A 23,038-nucleotide genomic window follows, 5' to 3' on the forward strand; every position below is an offset into this window, starting at 1 on the left:
TTTAATAAGTTAGTTCATTAATACAGTATTTTACTTTTAGAGACTTGGATGCACCTTGCCAGATCAGTTCTGAATAGGTGTTGATAAATAAGGCTTAATCTGCTAGTGCAGTTGAGGCAACACTGTGTGGTTTTCTAGCAGAAGAGGCAGAGAATCTTAGGGATGGTCATCTAACCCAGCCATTTGCTGAGGAGCTCAGTGACTTGAACCAATTTGTGACTGCGCTTTGCCTCTTAAGGTGAGGAACTCTGCTCTTAACAGGACCAGGTACCGTAGTGGTATGTCCCGTGTCTGGATAAGGGGTAGGGTTTATTGACCGAAATGCACAAAGAATTTTTCTTGAACCTACTGATGTTGTATCTCACACCAAGGCTGGTGCTAACCATTTCACCATTTTTATTTACTACTTACCATTTTAAAACATGTAAATACCTTAATGTATAAACTGGGATTTTTACCTTAACGATTACAGAAAATCTTTGGCATCTTAATGAAATCATATTTCAAAAGGGCAGCTTTGAGACCACTTAAAGCTTGAGGAGAAATATGTTAAATGTTAATGACTGATAGGTCAAATAGGTAAGTTGGCTGAGGTGATCATCCTCTGATAGTCTTTTAGGTAAGCAGGCATATATTTCTTAATGATTAGAAGATAAATACGGTAAGTAGCCTGAAAATGTCAGGCTATTTCACTTTTTTGTATTTAATTTTAAATACTTTCTAGTGACGGTGGGCCCTTTTTTCCTCCTTCTTCTTTACTGTTTGTCAGGGATTTATCTGAAAGCTTTTTGTATTTTTATACATTTTAAATACTCTTGGGAAATTAAAGTTTCAAATAAATGAACCAGATATTGGCATTTGGACTGAATCAAGATGTGTAGGGATGTTTCTAAGCTGCTGAAATATTTTTCAAGAATTCTTTTCTGTGACTGGCAGAGAATCTGTATTTCTATAACTGTTAGATTTCCATTTCATCTGAAACTAAAAGGTAAGGTAATAGGAATTGAAACCATTTTGTACCTTGCTGTGTCAAGGAAGTTTATTCAAAGCAAGCTATGACAGAGACAGGAAGTTCAGAAAGCAAATAACGCAGATAAAGTAAATGTTAGGTTAGCTGTTCAATTTTATCAAATCAGCCATTAAAGTCTGTTATTAAAGGAGATGCTATGTAGATCTTGTAGGAATTTGCTAAGGAAAATGAGTAAGTCACTGAACAAAAGGCACGTCTTGTAGCTTGAACTTCCCCTTGGCTGGTACCTAAGCTGTATGAAAGTGACCAGCCAATATAAGTCAGAATAGTGGTTCTAAAAGAATAAGGGAATGGTTGTTCTAGAAAGTGCCTGTTATATGTATGATTAAAAAAATACCTTCCTTAAATAAATAAATCTGAAAATAATTAAATGTAAGTTGGTCCTGAAATGTAATTTTTTATAATCATGACATATTTGTTCCATAGCAGATGTCCACTGCCATTTTTTTCTTCTGCATTACAAATGAGTGTCTATGAATGCTGTCACTTTGTTCAGTTTGGTTTATGTTGTTTCCGTACTGTTTCGTTTAGTGATACTGATGGTAGGTATCAAAAAGGAAAAAAAAGAAAGAAAGAAAAATTAGGAAAATTGAAGTTGTGTTCAACAAAATCAGTGCTGCTAATTAATGTCAACTTTGTATTTTTTAACATAAATATTCTATAGTCTTCTGTCCTGCTAACTTTTTGTCTTATTTCATCTATCAGTGAGAAGAAGAAAGAGAAAGAGCGTGAAGAACTGTGGAAAAAACTGGAGGATTTGGAATTAAAGAGAGGTCTTAGACGTGATGGAATAATTCCAACTTAACACAAAAACAAAACAGCATTATTAACCTGTGGAGTCACACATTTATGTAGTAGAAGATGGAGCAACAGTTTTCTGTATTGTGCAACTTTACAGTAGATTTCACATTTGTTTCATTATTACAACAGCACTGTATATACCTGTCTCTAAGTAAAGGAAAAAAAATAAGGACTTTAATCCAAAGTTTGGACAGCAGATGGACTTCTCAGAACTTTGCAAACATAGTCATTGTTTTGACCCTTCTTTAAAACCAGTCTTCAAAGATCTGTTGATGAAAATTGCGATGTCGAATTCCATTGTGAGGACCTGTTCCTTATTTATCGTTAGCAGAGAGTATAATACAACTTTCAAATGTGAACAATCTTAAAATTTAGCTTGTCTTTCTGCTAAACTGTTAAGTGTATTTATAGTAAAAGAGAAAAAAGACTGTCATTTCCTTATGAGTTTGTGTAACATCCTCCTTCTCTGGATAACTTTACTGTAATTTGACTTTTCTTCCTTTTGCACATCTTCATAAGTTGAATGTCCATTCAGATCAGGGCCCTGAAAAACACAGGTCCTGAATAAAAGTTTTGTTTACTGGTGTGAGCATTTTTTTTAGTACCAGGCTGTCTCTGGTGCTTCCTTAATTTGAACATTAGGAGTTAAAAAAAAAACAAGTAGGTGATAAACATAGTAGTAAAGGGAGCTTTGGATTCATGCACCTATTTATTGCAAATCCAAATTTGTGTCCACAATCCTTTAAAAATGGGCAGTGGTAACACCCTGGACTTCAGTACCTAACCAGTATTAGTGATGCGGCATTGGACACACATACGGAACTTGTTTTAGAAATACTAATTGCTAAATTATTACAGTATGTTTTTATTCGACCATTTTGAAAGAATAAAGACAAATGCTAAACAGTGCAAGGATGAAACTGATCTCCAGTGGTTATGGATCTAATTGGAAATCGAGTTGAGATAGCAGTTTGGACTGTTTGGAGTTGTTGCCTTACTTTTTAATATGTATTTATAAAGTGTTCCAGCAAAAGAGGATGTAGCCTCTAAGAAACATACTGTAGTGTTTTTGTGGTTCTAGTACTATTACTCATCACAGTACTAGCCCTATGGTCTTAGCTGGAAAGGATTCTGGATAATATACTTCTGCATTCTCATCTGGATGCTCATTCCTAACTACTGTATTTGTTACCAAAAGAGGTTCTACAAATGCTACTGAAAAAAATTCTGGAAATCCTAATGTTCTGAGTATTAATAATAAAGTTTAAAATGCTTTTATATCAAAGGTGCATTGTGACCAAATTGTTTAAAACAAAAGAAAAAAAAAACAAACACAAAAACAACGAAAGAGGGCTGTATTATAAGTATACATTATTGGCTATCTGCTTTGTATTTGAAAGTGGAATCTTACATCTTTGGTAGGTAAAATGCTGATAAGACTTATGTACAGTATATATTTAGCTAATGCAGTTGCATTATTATATACCGAAAGGTATGTGTTTCAGGATTTTTCTCCAGGATGCTTTTGAACTGTTATAGACGTATGACAACAGTGAATTGATAATCCTAAACCATCAATCCAGCAGTATTTACAGTATAAAACTGAATTGGTGTTCATGAGTCTTTGTGATAGTTGCAAACATGAATTTATGACCTGTTGCCATTGATAGAAATACAGTATAAATACAAGCTTGTATATTTTTATTCCTACCATTTAAATATACAGTAGGACTTGAAGTTTTCTTGTTTTCAGGTGTGGAAAAGAGGTAAAAAAGAATTCCCTCCTAGACTACTGACTGTTTCAGGATTATCAGGTCACAGTTTGTATTCCTGGGTCTGCGCACACAAATGTTGTGAACAACGATTTTGTAAAAACTTGACACTGTTAATTCTGAAAAAAACAAACGTGGAACTAGTCTTATGCAACACCAAACACAACATGGTTTAGTGGGATTAATATGAGCTTCTTTTAAGAACATTGACTGGGACGCAATGTAAATTGGGCAGTTACTGTCATAGTTGAAACATTTTATTTTAAAGTGCTGAAGCAAAGGTGCAAGCTGAAATACTGAAGATTAAATAAATTTATAACAAATCATATCCCTTAGCCCATTGATTTTGACAGTCTTTCATTTCTGTTACCAAAAAATACTTGCTAGTGTGATTTCTGTGTGAAATGATCTTGCTTTACGAGAGGGTGGACTTAAATTCATGCTCAAAGACTATGTTCAATTGTGAAAAACTGAGATAGAATGCAATGCAGGAAGAAAAGATTAATATTTTCCACCTGGTGGAGTAAAACACAACAATATGAAATTAGAAAAAGCACCTTGTCCTGTACTTAGAGTTTAGGTGAGTGTTGTTTGTTCATAACTATTTTTGGTTTTGACATGATATTCTGGTGTTGATCATACAAAACTGATGAGAACCTGATGGGTTGCAATATTTTGTTAACCTCTGATGTTACCTCTGATGTGGGGATAGTGGGGAGTATCTAAAGTTTATAGATGATTTATCACTTCCGAGAAGGAATGTTTCTTTTTAAGTGAATGAGACGATGTGATATTAGTCACTTGACTCTAAAAGGCTGATACGACACTAGGTTGCACGGTGCAATGTACATGAAGAAGCACTTGCCACAGTGATACGACCGTACCCCCGGGATCCACTGTTTGCCGCGATCCAAATGCGATGCCCTGGCGCTCTGCAGAGCTCCCACTGGTACCCACTGGAGTTGTAGGCAAAGGCGGCGGCAGCGTATGGGCCCAAGTGTGATCAGTGCGTCTATTTAATTATGCTTTCATTTGCTTTTTGAGTTCCAGAAACTACCTTATTTGTGTAAATGTTTTTGTTAACTGCTCGTACAGCAGTTGTTGGGTGGTCGCTCGTATCCTGTGCCATATTGGTTTCAGGAGAAAGGGTTGCTCTCTGGTAAAAGGAAAGAGCTGCATTTTCAATACTAGGGCATTGCATCAGGTCGTGGGGATAGAACAACTGTAAAAGTTCCTCTCATATACTTTAAATTGGGCACACATTGCTTTCTTCATCTTGCAAGTCTTATTGTTTTCCTTTCATTGCTTTTTGAGTGTTTTTTGTCTCTCTTCCAAAGGTTGGAATGCTTTAAATAAAAGTATTCTAATGCCATTGGAGTGTTCGCTAGCGGGGTTACAGTAAATTTAATCTTGGTTTTGTTAGCATAAATAAAAGGATTTGATTTATTTTTTTATCTCCTCCTATATATGGAAAAATCAAGGGTGTTAGAGCCAAGAATTGCTTGAGTAAGAAATGCAGCAGCTGTACTTAAATGTGCGTAAGTACAGCCTCAGGCTCTCATGCTCCTTATGCAAAGGAAAATGCATTAGGAGCTTAAAAAACCTCTTTATTGTTTTGTGAGGAAGGGGAAAGACTAGATTCTTCTCTTCCCAAGTAAAACTGAAATAATTTGCTTTTATTTCTGTCTTGGAAAACAAAGATGGCCTTTTCTCTTAATTGTGTAACAATACCATCCCAAAGCAGTTGCCCTAAAACAAGACGAAGGTGACAATGCTCAAGGTTGAGGAATGTTTTTGTTTACATGTGGCTTTTTTCATTTTTGGCTCACCTGCTTCCCTTAGCAGCTCTGGAGTGAGCCACAAAATAGTTTTTCTAGTTGGTATGTGCAGCAGATTTTGTATAGCCCAGTATTCTGTTTTGAAGTCTATGAAGCCGTATCTTGAAACAAAATGGAATTAATTTTGATTGAAAACTTTTATCCAAGTGTTGCTTCGCATCCACAGAAGCATACGCATTTTATCATGACCTCTCTGAATACAAATTTTTGTTATTTGGATCACTTACTGTAAATATGTTGTATTCATAACCTCATGTAACAATGAGGAGTTTTCAAATATAAATAGTACTGATACATTTCTTGTTGTTGTCCTATTTTTGATTGTAGTATAGCGAATGACCTGTCATGCTTTTTGTTTCAAGGCTAGCATTAGGTTCATAGATCTTAATATTTTAGCATTTCATTGTTTAAGCAGGAGAGGGCAGCAAAAGTTCATTTTTCCCCATAGGAATGCTCTGGTCCATTACTGTTTTTAAATTTAGATGCATTTAACTATCTGTGGGTAGGGGGGAAGATGAAACATTTTTTATATATATTAAAAGGTGCATATGAAAATATATAGACTGGTCCAACCAGACTGTGAAAATGTCTTCTACTCTACACCGAAGTAATAATAAAAGAAGAATACCTTCCACCTCTGGATAAAGTACAAGCAGGTCTAAGCTCTTGGATTCAGATGTCATTCTTTGGAAATAGTTTACTTTCTTAAAAATGGTATCAAAGAAACTCGAACTCAATGGTGCTCCCAGCTATAAATGTGTAATCTTCCTCTTTTGCACATGCTCAAGAGGCTCTGTACTGCGGGCGCATCTAAATAAAGAAGCAATGAAGTGTTTTCCAGGTGCTTGGCTTTTTATTCCACCTCCCCCCATCTAAACTGCGGTCAACTTCAGCGATTAGTTACCCCCTTGCATGTATTGAATATAAGAGCAGGTATCTGAGGAAAAACAAACCCAAACAATGAGGTGGTAATACAAGTTGCTGCCAGAATTACCGTAGAAATGCTCAGTTTTCATTTAAATTTATTTTTTTTAAAGATCCTCTATGCGGACGAGCATCCTTGTACTGCACACAGCCCAGCCTGTGAGGGAGGCAAAGAGCGGTGGATACAGAAAAGAGGCGTTAGAGCCACACGGGGTTCTTCATAAACCCTTTGAGCCTTAAACTTTGCAGCTGGTGAAGGAACTTGTTCTTTTATAGCATCATTCTGCTGTTTCGGTCCTTGTGCTGCCCTGCCCTGCAGTTTGGAAGCGAAGAGAAAGGCTCGAGGCTGTTAAGTACGTGGGGGAGACCTGGAGAGACCACGGATAGAGCCTGGTAAGGGGCAGTGCTGCTCAGCGGGTTTAGCAGAAGCGCAGTAGATACGGATGCTGCAGTAAAGTTGGGTTGACTTAATCTGCTACTGGTGTTAAAATACAGTTTCCTACATGAATTATTCCAGGAACCTAATTCTTAAAAAATTCCTTCCGTTTTTGATTTTTTTTCCAAATTAATCTTCCAACAGTTGGATCTCATGTGCCTTTGTTAGAAGAGCTCATTATCACAGATCTCTTTAAATACTTGTTATACAATATTCACATCACTTTACAACTTTGTGTCTCTTCAGGCAAGTATTTTCTAAAACAATTTTTTTTAAAAAAAGATGAGAACATGCAGTAAGTTGGCCTTCAGGGTAGGATTTGTTTTCAGTACTTGCAAGTTAGAAAACAAGCTTTAAAGGATTGGCATTGAAAACTTGGTTTCCTACTTTTGGTATTGATAATTGCCTTGCTAATTTTTTGGTTTTGTCTTCCCTTCTCAGGAATATTTTGGTTTCTCCTATAACAGCAGAGTGCCTAGTTTATCTTACATTAGGTTTGGACCCTGTGTCACAAGTCGGTGGCCTACAAAAGCAGTTTCATGTGCAGGTAAAGGCTGTTCCCAAGTCTGTGTTCAATTATTGCTTCCCTGTATGGTGAAGCAGTAGCTTGGGTCTTAAAACAGAAACTGAGACCAAGTCTTGCATTGTAAGTTCACAACTATCTGTGGTTTTACAGATTAAGCGCTAAAACCAAAGTGAATATCCTGAATTTGTTAGTAAATAACTTGAAAGAAAACGTACTAACCCCTTGCTGAGTGGTGACTGCAGCTTTTCCTGGGGGTCTCCAGCACATAAAAACTGTCATACTGAAACTTTATCTTTTACTGTTTTTCTGGTTTTGTTCCCTGCCCTCCTCTTCATTTTGTCTATTCAGTGCTTCACCCCCCCCCCCGCCCCCCCCCCCCCCCCCCCCCGAGGACACTGAAGGTGTGACAGGTTAGGGATCACTCAGGAAGGATGGAAAGCTTGCGATACGTTCAAAGAAGTACATGTTTTGTATTGCTGGGCAGTGGCTCACGCCTTTGATACGCACTGGAAAACGTCTGGGAACCGGCATTATCCTTGAATCTGGGAAAGTCTTCCAAAAAGGCACTAAGAAAGGGATATTCTGTATAGGTTCTGTATCTTGTTTTCAAAATTCTTTGTCACCACCTGGGGTAAGTTTTTGCTTGTGTACAAAGCCTCTGCACTTCGACCGAGAAAGCAGCAACCCAAGAAGCAATATTGACAGAACCCCTGGCTGGCGGCGCGGGGCGAACCGAGAGCAGGAGGAAGGGCGATTCCCCCGACAGCAAGGAAAGCCAGACCCCGCATTTGTGAAAGGCTGCGCAGACCTCCAGCAGCACAAGGCAGAGGTTACCTGGAAGCAGGGTTTGACTGAAGCAGGCTCAGGTCCGTTTTGAACCTTCACCTTCTGGTGAAGCGGACATGGTTCAGCAGTGTCAAACAGCAGCTCGATTTTGAGCATCTTGTAATATTAATTCCGCAAAGTGCGCCGAGTAGCGCTACAGTTCACGCTGATCTGTTGTCCCTAAGACAATGCGATGACTGCCATGCTTTCCTACTATCCCTTCGGCTACGTAATAGTGCGTGTAAGTGGAAAATGGCTGTGTAAGTAGCTGCCTCAAACCTAGACGGCATCTGCATTATGCAGCCTTCCACTTCAGCTGTCCTGGAGGCAGCAGGCTGGAGTGCGCAGCTGACAGATCTCGGAGTAAACTGAAACTTGGCAAAACGCGCTCCTGGTTTCTGGAGCAAGGAAACGTGGCATTCAGACAGCGGTAATTAGTTTATTAGCCCACAGACTGTTTCACAGGCACAAGGGGATATTATTGCTATTTGCTGTCGGTGACGCTCATCAGACAGTAATTGTCACGGGTAGTGATTATGCACTAGATTTCAAACGTGGATTCTGGCCGGACAAAGATTCTTCTCAAGGATAAAAGGGAAGGTTTCCTGCTGTACACGCTCCCCTCTGCCAGAGCTGGGTGAGGCCAGCCTCAAGGCTTGCAATGGGCTGAATCTGAGCAAAATTTGTCATTCTCTTCAAAATCGCCATAAAGGGGGACAGGATCGGTGACAATGGACCAGTGGGTATTTTAGCCTTATCTAAGCAAATACCTTTCCATGCTGTTAACTAACTGGGACTTTTTTGGAGAGGTTCCATAGAGCCTTGTTCTCCAGACATCGCAACATAACTCTGCTTTAGCGGAAACTGTCTCGATGCTTTTTTTTTCAGTTGCAATTCTATTTCTATAATGATCTCCAATCTATTGAATCACCCTAAAATTTCCAGTGTGATTCATTAAGAAATCCCCGCCCTGCTTCAAATCCCATTGCTATCTATTTGATTATTCAGAGTTTGTTGGTAAAGTGCTTTGAAAATTTTGAAATTTAGAGAATTACTCCAATATTTATAAATGCTTCTGCTGTAAATGTAACAGAACAGCTGAAGATATAGGAGATAAGGACTTTGATATGACGTGCTAATGTAAGATCACCCAGGGAATAATTTTTTTCCCTTCCCTTTTTCTTTTCCCACTGGACCTATTTCTGTTTTTTCCTGCTGCAGAGCTAATTCTGCTGCTGGTCAATTTGAATATATGCAACACAGAAGCCAAATGAAAGAAAAAAGGAGCTGCTTTCAAGAGCTGTGCTTCCAGTCTGTGTGAGTCCCCCTTCCAGCACAACATTCCTCCTCCCTCGAGCCTTCCTCCATGCATGGAAATCAATGTCCAGTTGTGCCTCAAGGCTCCTAGAGATGTAATGCCTTAATTTAGGGGTATCTCTGACCAATATCTAGAAAAATCAGATCCTCAGAGGCTGCATAAGCCTTTTTGATTCTTCTGCTAATACAGTCTAGACAGGCCAAGCATATGCAAGGATTGTAGGTTTTTGTCAGAATTTAGGAGAACAGAGGTGGCTGCTTACCCCGTGGCATTTTAGCCCAGCAACTTTCAACTTCTTCAATTTCTTTTTTCTCTGAATTTTCAGCTGTTTTTGTTGCAGTGAGTCTGTGTGCGTAACTTTCTGTCCAGCCCAAATTCCCTTTAGTAACAAAGATCAAGATGTTCAGGAGCGGCGCAGATACCGACGCTTGGCTTCCCTGTCTCTCCTACCCGGCTCCCTGGGTCTGGCTTGCAGGAGCCAAGCCTGAGGCACCGGCTGCTCTGGCACGTGGGTGAACTTAACTGGGACAGAAGCTGCAGAGGAGAGAACTGCCAGCAGTCAGGTGCACGTGGCGTGACAACACAGAATTTATTTTCTTAGTAAACTTTACCATAAAGGGATATTAGGCTCCTTGCCTGGATTATAAGAAGCACTACTCCAACAGCCACCCCCTGGTCTGTACCAAGTGCTTCAGACCTGACCAAACCAAGAAGGAACCCTACCATTCAGATGCAGGAACCCACTGTCTTGCAGCAGGTATCAGGTTTATACAGAGTCTACCCTTTAGTTTATGAATTCAGTGATGAGGAAGAGATTAACTATATTAGTTAGACTGTTAAGACAACCCCCTCCCCCTTTTTTTTCTCCCCTTTTAATCAAGAATAATTTATATCCCTGTTAAATCCACCATCATTAAACTGCTTGCTTTTTTCCTATTCTAAATTAGCAAACCAGTTTCAAATCGTTGGCAATGAAATGTATGCAATATATAACTTAATGAAACAGTATCCAACCTATTATTGGGATTTGAAAGCTAATAATTAAATGTAAATGCTTGGATTCATTGTCTAGGAAAACAGAACCTGTCATGCTGGGGTTTTTGTGTTTTCTGGCTTTTTTTTTTTTTTTTTTGATCAGGTTTCAATTAGTCACTGACGTCAAATGTCCTGTTTTGGTTGCATTGTTATTGCAGCAGGGAGAGTGAGCATGAAATCCAGATCCTGCAGTAATAAATAAAACCTAAATTTCCAGTGCTTTTAAGCTGCTGTTTCTGCATAAGGTTGATTTCGTGGGATGACTGTTTGACCAACCCTCATTCATTATGGTAGGATAGTTGCAAGGCAGAACTGGGATAAGTATTATATCTCAGTGCTTTATTGAACAGAACAGAAACAGAAAAATCAGATGAAAGGGGAGCATTTACCTTACAACAATCTTTTTCAGTAGCCAGGATATGCAAAATACAGGTAAGGCTTAGAGGCAGTGATTTCAAGCTTGCTGTGGAAATACTAGCAGTTAAAATTGTGTGACCTTACTTCCATACTGGCTTGTCTCCACCTGTGCTGCCTGACTTGGCAGCAGTCAAAGTCCCTAAAACACAGCTTTGAAATGTATTTTCCTTTACTGTAACCTTGAATTGTTTTCCATGTGTTTGAATTCTGTCGTTCCTACCCATTATCCTGATCAGTTTGTTCATGCTAATATATTTTTCCAAGTAGCATCTTACTGTCTGGAAACATCTCTTTGCAGAGCTGGAGTGGTTATTTTTTTGCCTGCAAAAAGAGGAGTGAGCAGGTGAGAGGAGGAGAAGGGTTTCTGGCATCCCCATGGCAGTGGGATGGGGCTGTGAACGATGCAGGGAGGATGCTCTGTACAGGTATGGTCTGTCCCTGCGCCAAGTCCTGGGGAGAGAGGGCCGTAGGGTAACCTCCACCCACTCCCTCTGGGCTCCCCAGTCCTTAGATTTTCCATTCCTGCAACACACCTCCCTGAGCGCCTCGGTGGCTGGACACCTCCCAGTCCCTCCTTGCCCCAGCCTGGCACGTGCCCTGTCATTCAGTTTTCCTTTTCTTCCTCTTACCAGACACCATCTCTCAACCTCTCTTAAACTCTTCCCTGTCCCTCAAGAGGCAACACTTCTTGTTGCCAAATCCACTGCCACCCCAAACTGCACGCCTCTGACCTGGAGCTCACGTAGACTCCAGCTGGTTTTTTTGAGCCTGCTCCTCCTGCCCTCCAGGCTTATACCCTCATTGCCTGTCCTTCTGTGGGATCCCCTGGCGGGGCAAGTCGTGCCTCTCACCTGGCTCTTCTAGAAGAAAGGCATTCTCTCCTCTGCTAACATGAGGATGTGAAAGACCTGAACATAGCAAGTCAATAAGCAAAATCAGTCAGATGCTTAGAGGGGAGGATATGTAGAAACCGGGTGTGTGTTAGTCCAGAACAGAGTTTGTCCCTCTGCAGAAGGGGATTATGTTTTCATCTCAGAAATAAACTCCATGTGTTTCTATCCATGGTTAAGGTTGTTTTTTAAAATATTTTATTATTTTTACCTTGGGTGCACTCATACCTACTTGCTTGAATGATGGAGATCTTCCCTCTTCTAAGAAAAGAAACATGGTGAGACAAGATTAAGTACAGCTCTTCTGTAAACTGCAGGACTTTTCCTGCCAGAGTCAATGATGGAAGTCCTGTTGCTGTCACCAAAAGCAAAATAAAGATCTGTGAGGAGATTGGACAAATCTGCTGTGTCTATATGGGAAACTGGTCGGTGCTAACAGGAGCGATGTGGACTCATTTCCTCTTCCTGCAGTAAATTTATCCTATTAATATCATCTGCTATTGTGTGTGTATTAGCTGGGTGACCTCTAGAAAGCTTTTATGGTTATAAACTTCAGAGAGAATATGTGATCCTGGTTTGCTTCCTGCCTGTCTTACAGCGAAGCACCCATCAGCTCCAGAGAAAAATGGAATGAATTTATGCTGTGTTATTTGTGAACGGTATGTGAGCATACAGTTAAACACTTAAGCACATACAATAGAACCCAACCCCTTGATGTTAAGTAGAGACCATTTTTCTAAGGCTGTCTAGACACAATGTCTGTGCACAAAAGGATTTGGTTATGAACAGGGCGGCATTGTTAAAAGATTATATTCTGCTACTGGGGAAATTGAAAAGATTTTTTTTTTTTTTTACTTTCAAGAGCAGGGAACTACCCTTTCCTGGTGCAGTTGCCATTTCATGGCAGTGTTACTAATTCTGTCTTTTCTCCTCTGAGAATCTCCCTTATTATTACTTACCTAAAAATGCTGTCTTGAGAAAAAAACCTGCTTATCTAGTCTCTGATGTGAGAAAAACCTGGAAATTCAGCAGTGTAACTTCACTTTCTTGGTCTGGAGAATACCAAATGCATACAGGAGAGGTATTTTGTCCCGACTGGAGTGAACATCAGCATGATGCTGAGAATCTGTCTGTTTTGGCGTCCTGTAATGGCAGCAGACTGACGTTTTGTAGGCAATGGAAGAAGGCGGCTTGCACCAAGTGCGCTGCCCTGACCCACCCCTGCAGAGGAGAAGGGACACAGGGGAAAAAAATGTCAGTTTGGAATGAAGCTTTATAATTGGAAGTGCTACAATGAGGTGAAAACAAAGACCAGGCAAAAACCTGTTCCAACATTTATCTGCCTTCAGGGATGATCAGATGTTTAAGATATTAGGGAAACAAGTCATTTTTGAGCATGTCAAACCTGTCTGTGTCCAGGAAAATGCTTTGCTCCTGTTGTCTCAGTGTACCAGGATAGGGTTGTCGTAGCCACGTCGGTCAAAGGCTGAGTCTGGATCTCTCGCTCTGGCTGCCTGTGGTGATCTGCTGGTTGGACACCAGAGTTTTGTCTCACCGGCTGGCACTTCCTTGGGTACGGATGAGCACTTCGCTGATGTGCAGTTAGGGCATCTGGCCGTATCCCTGCATTAGCCGTGGCCCCAATGAAGTGTCATGCCATGTGATGGGAATCTGGAGGGAAGGGCGCCCTGAGAAGTTAATTGTCCTTGCATGCAGCTCTTTTAAGCTGGTCTCTGTGTGGGGTTTAGGGAAGTTGGGGTTCTTCTCTTCAATGCTGAAGATGGGGTAACAGAAGGAGCGGGGAGCTGTATGTAGTGCCTCCAGTCATTTCATACTTCCACGTCACGGGAATGAAGGAACTTCAAACCATGGTCCAGCAGGTTTGGCAAAGGAGAGATTCAGACTAAAACCATCTCTGGATGAAATGCCATGAGCCTTCCTTAGGGCATGTATGGAGATTCAGTGCCCAATGGCTTCAGTGATAAAATCTCCTTGCCAATGACAACAAGACCAAACCCCAAAGCAGGGTCCCTTGGACCATGGTTTGAAGTTCCTTCATTCCGCTGACATGGAGAATCCTTCTCATTCCAGAGTTGCCCTTGGGTCAGGCAAGGAGACTGAGCAAACCAAACCTTTGTTCCTCAGCCCAGAGTCGTTGCCCGTTACCCGCGTATTAGGAGGAGTTTTGGGGAACCTTTGCATGGACACAGCCCTGTACGTGCAGTCAAACAACTGAAATGGGGGAAAAGAACAGGTTAGCCAATTTTAAACAATTTGTCAACACTGTGGCTCCCAGGATTTCAAAAAAATGAGGTGATTTCTCAGTCGAAAAAGGCTGTGAAACTGTGATGTACAGAAGCTGTCATTGTCATCAGTCTCATTAGAGACACGTTGGTAGTTCCACCAGGGTTCTCCCTGCTGTGCAGGGTATCACCCAAAGCAGGAAAGCTGGTAACTGTTGGACTGTGGCCCTTGGGTTTGCACTAGTACCTGTGCCTTTCCTGCACCCTGGGAAGGGTTCTTCTAAAAGGGGTATGGACCAGCACAGTTTTCCTGAAGTGTCAGTGGAGGTTTGGCCATTGCTAACTCTTGTAAATTTAACCTATAGGTGCCTTGCGCTTGGGTGATGCTAAAGGGCCATAGGTTCAGAAATTCAGTTCCACACAGCTGGAGCCTGCAGGACATCTGATCCCTTCACAGAGTCATCACTGACACTAATGAAAAAGGCAAACTAACTTTAATTTTCTAGCCTTATGTTTAGGGTCAAACTCAACATTGTATTATCTTTCCAGCTTAATCTGTGAGTAATTCGTAATGCATTTTCCTTATAAAGCAACATCTGTATGTTGTATTCTTTACATATTGAAGGGGTCAGAGTCTTTTAGTATTTCAAGTTGAGTGGAAATCCCTGGGGTACAGTTTGGCACACTGCTCTGAAAACATACCTTTTAGTTGTTTCACTGCTGGGTTTTAACTTAAATGACTGATGGAGGATTTAAACAGCTGGGTTTCAGCATCTGTTTGCCACATGCCAGCTGCAGGCAAAGCAAGAAATTATTATACTGGGCCATGATTTACATATTTGACCTTTGAGGATAAGAGGATATAGCAGACATTGTCAGAATCAAATATCATATGAAGCCCTGTGAAGTATGAAACTTGTCTTGTTAGACTGTCAGAACTTTATAAATTAATGTCTGATTTGAAAGTGTCTTCAAATGACAAAACCATTTTGTTTTTATCAGGATTTATCTGTCTAATCTAATCAAAGTAGACATAGCTTAAAGAGACTGCTGAAGGTAAAGCATGCTTGAGGTAAAGCAGAGGTGTGTAGTAATAGCGCCATGGAATTGAATTTGTGGTATTCTTTAAATTAATCTATATTGATTAATCCTTATGCAGAAGACTACAGACTGACCTGGACTTTCAGCTCAAGTATGAAATCGTTGCTACTGTGATATCAGAATTGGTAAGTTATAAATTATAAAGAGTGATGCCTTCCCAAAGGCAGAAGGCTGTTCCCCTGGAGGCAGAGCTGTGTTTCAGAAAGCCCTGCAGGTCTTGATGTATTTCTGTGGTCGGGGCGTTTTTTCCTCCTGTGCTGGAGTGGGCATTTCACAGGTCATGAAGTGTGTGACAGCACAAATGATTTGCTATGCCATAGTGTGCCTGCTGTTTGCTTCGTTTGTAAGGGTGGTTTAGAGATGGAGGATGACTGGTAGAGGATGTTCAGGATTGTTTAATGATAGTTATAAATAAGAGGTGTTATATGCACCCTCAGCATGGCCTCGATGCTCTTCTTTCACAAAGAACAGGCTTGGCACTCTCCGGCTGTGTTACAGTGGAGTTAAAACAGAGACTCCTGCAGAAAGGACACGGGCACGACTGCAATGAGACAATTACAGAGTGACGTGGCCATGGCAGCGATGCTCATAGGGGAAAGATGGAGCTTTGTCATCTCTCACTCTTCTCATCTTCCTCCCTGAGTAATTCTTCAGTTGCTGACAAGTTGGTGACTCAAGATAGACAACAGCAAACTGGCAACCCTGTGGTCACCTAAGCTGTCTCTGTACAGTTGTAGGGTTTGTTTCTCAGTGGCCTGCTGGAACCTGTTTTTCTTTATGACCTTGTGTCTCCCTGAGCCCTGCTGGTCCTGTGACTTGGGATGACTGCACCCATGAAGAGCTTGTTAAAATCACTGGGACCAGGGTGATGAACTTCAACTGGAAATAGTCTGAGGACTCAAAGTGTTGACTGAGATCCACATTTCCCCAGAGGGTAAAAAGAGTTCAGGCTGAAAGATTCGGTCCTGTCTGCTGCTGACACTTCTTGCCTGTTACTGTCTGGGTCTATGCTGTGCTGAAGTTTGGTTTGGCCAAGTGCCTCTCTGGGGTTTGGGACTCTCATCATATTAGTTTTCCTGGCTGGATTTTGGTTAGTTCAATAGTTCAATGAGTTTATTCTAACAGGATTCAAAGGAAGAGACAGTAGCTTTGTTTCAGGAGACTTCATTTCTAGCTTTGTCTAATTTGTAAACTTCACTCATCACCAAGGCAATGTTGGAAACAGAGCATTAGCACTGGTGGTGATGCATGTCAAAATGAGGTGTCTTTTTTCCAGTGCACTGGACATGAGCAATAGAGAAATTAATGAATTAAGATAATGTATCTTTGAACTTATGTAGCTTTGATTAGGGAGCTTCATCTTCAAATTCTGAGCCTAGAGGAGAGGATTAATGGAGCTGTGTCATTGCCCGCTAGTCTGTCATAAAAGCCTAAAGTGTCCTTTCAAAAGACCATTAAAGGAAAGCTATGGAATGCAGAAGTGATTTGAGTTAAATTGGTTATTGTCAGTCACATATAGTTTACATAGCATCTATATTTATTGGAGAATCTTTTTCACGTTGCAATGAACTCAGAGCACATCTCCAGGCAATTACCTGCTGTACAATTAGAGAGCCTGGTTCTCACCCACATCAGTGTTTAGCCAACTCCACCGGATTTGAGTTCTTGAGTTACACTGGGCTGAATGTGATCAGCAGCATCACCATAAATGAACAGTTTAACAGGCAAGAAATTGTGGCCACAGCTGAGGACGGTGTAAGGGTACACACGCTTTCACAAGCAGCTGTGAAAACAGAAGCACGTTACCAGTAGTGTGCAATATCCACAGTCAGATATTTTGTACAGGTTTGATAAAGGCAAAACCAAAGTGCAAGAGTCAAGTGCTGTGGTGTTTAAAGCTTGCATTCCAGATACTTAAAAATTTGTAAAGTGAAACACAGTGCTATCATCTCAGAGTAAATGTCTAATGTTCTGTCTCTTACAGCATTTCTGTCCAGGTTGTCTAAAAAAAGTATATTGCATATCAGTCTACCAGTCTATTCACCTTAATTCTTCTTATTTCTGTCAACCCCCTTGACTGTTTATAGCAAATTGGACAGAATGATAGTGCTTGGTTTTTTTCAGGTGTTATGAGTATTGTGGATACACATCCCTGTTACCACCCTCCTGAGCAAAAGCTGCTGTACTGCTGCAACCCCTACGAGACATCAGGGAACCCATACGTCAGTTTTGAGACAGGCAACCACAGGAGCGCTCACGTTGCATCTCAGTGATCACAGAATAACCCCTTTTTTGTTTAAAATGGTGTAAGATCAGTTAACGTTTTTCCTCCCACTGCACCGTAACAACATATTGGTAATTGTTTCTATCAAGGGTTGCTCTGCCCGTTTGGGTATCTGCCCTCAGCACTGGTCCCGCAGGTGTTGCTCAGGCAGTTTTCCTGCTTGAGTTTCTCCTGAGACAAGAGTGAAGTGTTAGAGAGGGATGCTAATCTGGGAAGCTGTCATTTAGAGAGTGCCGTGTATTTTCACACCCAACCACGTATTGCCTTGCCTTGTAGATGTCAGAAGGGCTCAAAACTTGGCAGGAGCCAGAGAGTTACTCAAGAACTTCATGCCAAGCAAAAGTCTGTGTTCTCTTGAAAAGTTTGCACATCTCTGTATTGAGGATGAGTTTTGTGTTAATTAGACCCATTTTAATATTATTTCAGGGCATGCTAGTCAACTATAGTCAAATGTAAATTTATGTGGTGGCTGTTGTTTTTAGACCCTAGTTTTGGCCCCCCTCGGAGGTCCCCCACCTCCCACCCCTTTTTATTGTGACACATTTTCCCCAAATATTTTTTCCCACATTCTGATCATAAAATGTATTTGGTATTGTCAAACCAAGGAAAGCAATCCACTTTTCCCCTAATTAGCTGTATTTTATTCTTTATTACTAGGAGCTATGTTTGACAGATACACCTTTCCAGAGCAAAGACATGGTAGCCTTAAAAAAGGAGTCTCCTTGCTTTCCTAAGGATTGTCACTAAGGAGGCCCACAGCCCCAGCTTGGGGTTGTGCCTTTGCTCTCTTCATTCATTCTAGATATGTGTTTTTCTTTTTTTTTTCTGGATATCACTGTATGTATACCAACTCCTAAATCTTCAGGGAGCTCCCCAGGAATGTCCCTGTTGCAGGTAAATTCTTCCCAGCAGTCAGTTTTTGAGAAACGTGTCTTAAGCAGTTCTTCACCTTTGCAACACGTGATTTACTGACACTGTAGAGTGCGGCCCCTGAATCAGTATTTACACACCTAAACTGGGACAGATAGCTGCTGTATCACTTTTTTTATTTTAAACTGTGGCTATCCTTGCCCTGTTGGGCCAGGATGTATTTTGTTGAAAGCTGTCCTTTTCTTGACCATGGAGATTCTTAACTTCCTATTTGCCTTTACATTTTTCCTTTTGAGTTTTTCTTCCAGAACATTTTGCTCAGATTTTAAGGTGTAAGAAATTAATTTTTCTGACGTACCACATATATAAACATGTAAAGCAGGAATTTTAGTAAATATATCTGAACTATAACGCAGACTGATTGTCCATATTGTATAAAATCAGGTTATCATTAAGAGTCTGAACTGAACCTTCAGTTCTGCTATGGATTTATCTTTATTGGAATTACCTTGTTTTGGGTGCAATACCTGTATGTTAGAGATCCTATCAGGTTTTAGAAGCTCTAGCTCTTCTTCTGGCTGCAGGATGTTCACTATTTCTCTTCTAGGTTGAATTCTTCACAGCTACAGGGCTTTTTCAGCAGTATAGCGTTATCTCACCAGGCTAGATATGCCTTGAGGAAATTGTGGATTACCCTTGTTTCTTACTGTTAAGCCTCATCCCTAGACTTAATTTTCCAGGTCTGGACGGCAGAGGAGGATACGAATAGTGTTTGACAGTTTCCTTGTGACAGCAATGCCAATGAGGAGGTGTCTGTGCGGGAGCAGCTGTGGTGTCGCTGCGGTCAGTGCAGTGCTATTTCACAGCAATTCACATCTCCTGCGCTAGGTTTTGCAGGTCTGTGCACTGGGCCATTCTGCCATTCGTAACACAGGTACCCCCCAGAAACAGCAAGGAGTAATTATCTCTTCTGTAAGACGGGTCGTTCCCCTAAGTACCAAGCATGGCGTGATTTACTTCTGCAGCAGCCTTGAAACCTCTTCCCTGACTTCATTCTTCTCACCCTAATGCTCATTCAGCCTGTGCCAGCTTGTGTTAAGCTCAGGAAGAGAAATAAGCAGAAAGTCTTTTAAGGTGGGAGGACTGGCTTTGCGTGCCTGAGACTTTCTGCCAGGACTGGCGTCCCATTGTTGGTAGGGAGAGTCCACGTGTATCTAATCCCTGTGTGAGAATACGTTTCCTGAGCGCTGCATTGTGCTTTCTGTGCTTAGAGTTGGCAGTGTTTCTGTCAGAGTGTTTCTGTGAGCTTTACTCGCTTCCTTTGATTTTAATTTACAGATCAGCCATGCCCTCTCAAGGTTAAACCTGCTTTGTCTGTCCCTTTGCAAACCAGTTCTTCACAAATTTTAGAAATATAGCAAATGACAGAAAGTCACGCTCCAAGACAAATACACAGCAGCTGTGGGAATGGATTAAAGAATCTTAATGTACTTGTTTGTAAGGCTGTTTTTGGGACGTAAAGGTTATCTTCCTTTCAAAACTGCCAGCAAAGAGTAAACAGCCTATTGAGACAAAGTCTGACGTTAGCTTTTATAGAGAAAAGTGATTCTGGTGCTATGAGTTCAAATTACATCCAGCATACATAGCTTCATCTCCTCCCTGATGGCTTTATAACTCGCTGTGTTCTAACCTGAATCCTACTTGGTGCCTCTCTTGGGTGCCTACTGCTGTGAACTTGGCCAACAAACCCGTACCACCTCATCCATTTCTCCTTCTCTCTTTTGAACTTACAACCACCCTTCCCAGCTTGTCTTGTGTGCAGTGCATTAAGTATCTCCTGTCCAGTCACTGCCTTTGCTTGCCTGAGTGGGTACCGGTTTCCTCCTGGCCCGCCAGCTGCCTGCATGGCTCGCTGCAGTACCTGCCTATGCGCAGCTGCTCAGCTTTGTTATTGCCCTCGGTCTGTCTCATTTGGTAGCACGTCTCAGCTCCTTTCTCATGACCGATTCAATTCAAACTTCTAGTGCATTAACCCCCATTCCTTACCGTACCTCCTTGCCTACTTCTAGAGCCTTCCTCTTCCAACCCCTGTTTGCAGTCACGTTACCTCAGCTATCCAGGGTCCTCTCCCCCTCCATGCTCTCTGCCGATTTTTTACTTGCAGGGGCATCTCAAGAAAAGCATTTGTAAGACCTCCACAAATTGCTTTTCAGTTCTTTCTCCAGACTCAGCGATGTTGTTGATGTCCACAAGAAGTGGGTGAACTGAGCTGACATGAAATCATTTTTCACATTTTATTCATTCCCCCACAACATTTTGTGGGAACTTTTACTTCTGCTAGAAAGACCTAGAAATCTGGGACAAACCCAGTAATGCTAGGTTGGAAAAAATTTTTTTAAATCTGTATTTTCAGTCTGAAACCAGATGTGTGGCACCTAATATTAAAAGCAATAATTTTTCATTGAAAAACACAGTGGGTTGGTTGTGGTTTTTTTAAATTTTAAAATAGTGCAGATAATTTTTGTTAACCTGCTCCAAATGCTAACAAAATGCTAACATGATCACTGTCAGTACTGCTTCGCTTGTGTATGAGCTCTCACCTTTCCCCCCTACTATTTGTTTCTCTCTCTTTCTGAGTTGTAAATTAACCAGGGTACAGACAGGTTGTAAATTAATCAGGGTACAGACAGGTTGCTCATGGTCCCAGGAGTATCTTGAGACCTGTCAAAATATAAGTAGTCCTTATAGATGGTTAATACTAGGAAAAATACATAAGGGCAAGTATGAAGTTGAGAAGCTCATCACTGAAGGACAAGGAAGGAATTAAAAATTCCCTGCATGGCTGAGGATTTGGGTGTTCATGTTAGTTAAGCTGTTTGGTTAATTTTAATTTGGGAGTTTTATGTGGTGTTGAAGTCAACAGCACCTGGTATTGCTCTGTTTCCCATGCATGGGAGAGGAGATAGGACCAACAAAACTGCCTGGGAAAAACCAACATTCATGCTATTCATGAGACATGATGCAAATCCTTCAGAAACAGGTATCTGTCCCAAGAATAGATAGGTTTTTCAAAAAAGAAAGTAAGAGAGAGTCTACCATTTGTCTTTCATTTTACTTCCTGAGGTTATTCAGCACAAATGGAGACAAGAGAACAGAACCTTGGTTGGCTGCAGTCAGTGAATCCAAACTGAATTACACAAGCTGAAAGTCCAGCACCTGGTTTTCTAATCCATAGGAGAGGGATCTGTCAAAGCTGGTTGATCTGCCATCTGGCATGTATCTCCTGTACCTGTCTTTCATCTTGGGCTGATTTTTGCTGGCACATTTCCAAAATTAAATGAAGGGAACTTATGACGAATATTTTCACTTTTACTTGCCTCCTTTGCAAGTCAGGAACTTTTAAACTATACATTTTTTAAAAAGCCTTTAAAGGTATCTTTTCTAGCTTCATTTTTGGTCAGTGAAATTAGCAAAAATGTTTTATTTTTTTTCTTTGTGGAAAGTTGCTGATATTTTTAGATCAGTAGCAAGACTTTGGCTGCTCCTCTTGACCTCCCTGTAATCTGTTTTGGCTTTGAATCTCCTGCTTTTCCCTATTGGATTCAATGGGAGAAAAGTGTCAAGGATGTGTCTGGTGATCGCGTCTATGGAGACATTACAATACCTCCGCTCAGTATTCCTCCTCCAGCACCATGCCTGACAAGTCTTTACTGGGAGCTGGAGTCTTTGCTGCTAGCAAGACTGTGAATAATAATGAGCAAGAATACTGGGAAAGATCTTTAACATCCCCTCCCTCCCAACTTCAGAACAGTTTTCAAATTTTAGTAAAAAATTTGTTCCTTTCTGCTTTGTTCTTCCCTTCATCTTGAAAAAAATAAAATCTGTGGGTTTGGTTATTTGGTTGTTTTTTTTCGGTTTAGTTTTCTGCTAAGTACATTCATTTTCTGAAGTGGCTGTTTCCCATGTCACGATGGCAATAGCACTTGATGGCTGCTGCTTGTCTGTGCTTCAGGAGGTGTTTGTGAAGGCCTGGGGTCACACCTCGTGGCTGGAGGATTCCTGCACTTGGGTGCCTCCTGGTCTCGCTGCAGAAGGCGCACACTGCGGGCTCCAGGGCAGAGCCTTTGGATGGCAGCTGAAGCCCGAGCCCTGGTAGGGACCTCCTGTGCTGCTGCATTAGACATATGTGGTTAAGAGGAATGACTGTGGGGAGGGAAAAGGCGAAAGCAGGAGAAAAGTTACGATTAGAGTCGGATTCAGCTGTGTTCGTGTACAGACCAGCTTACCCTGTAAGCTTAGGTAAAGGTCTGATGCGATGTGATCTCTACAGGGGGGGCAGTGGCTCTTGGTTATGCAAAATGTCCTGTGCCGTTATGTGAGGTTTGCTTGACTGTGGACAGCCGCCTCCTCCTTTCACTTCTTCCAATCACCGTTCCCTAATTTACACAGAAAAGGCAAATCTTGAGGGTGAATAACCAGCCCGCTACGTGCCAGCTGGTGCGCGTAACCAGTGCAACAGACTGACCAGGGAAATAGCCGGGCAGCGCAGCAGCGAGAACAACAGCCAAGCAGTGGCTGCTCCACGCCAAAGAGTGGAGTGCAGCCCAGTGCTCCGTGTGCTCCCGGGAGGTGTTAGTATGGATACGAGCCCTGCTGCTGCTGCTGCACCAAACGTAGGCTACTGACCTTGGAAACGAAACAAGGACCTTGAGTCGCGGGTTATTCACC

The 23,038-nt window shown here is 41.4% G+C and overlaps 1 protein-coding gene across 4 annotated transcripts in view; it reads left to right on the forward strand.

The window, feature by feature from the left end:
• PPP2R5E (protein phosphatase 2 regulatory subunit B'epsilon) overlaps nt 1-6,276 on the forward strand; it is a 77,417-nt gene extending 71,141 nt beyond the window's left edge. For all 4 annotated transcript variants that reach the window (XM_040600683.1, XM_040600685.1, XM_040600684.1 and 1 more), the window contains one exon: nt 1,736-6,276. In XM_040600683.1, coding sequence (XP_040456617.1) covers nt 1,736-1,835 — 100 coding nt within the window. In that variant the 3' untranslated portion in view covers nt 1,836-6,276. The remainder of the gene's footprint in view (nt 1-1,735) is intronic.
• Nucleotides 6,277-23,038: the final 16,762 nt, after the last annotated feature.

The sequence above is a fragment of the Falco naumanni genome, chromosome 7 (assembly GCF_017639655.2).
Source record: "Falco naumanni isolate bFalNau1 chromosome 7, bFalNau1.pat, whole genome shotgun sequence".
Classification (NCBI taxonomy): Eukaryota; Metazoa; Chordata; class Aves; order Falconiformes; family Falconidae; genus Falco; species Falco naumanni.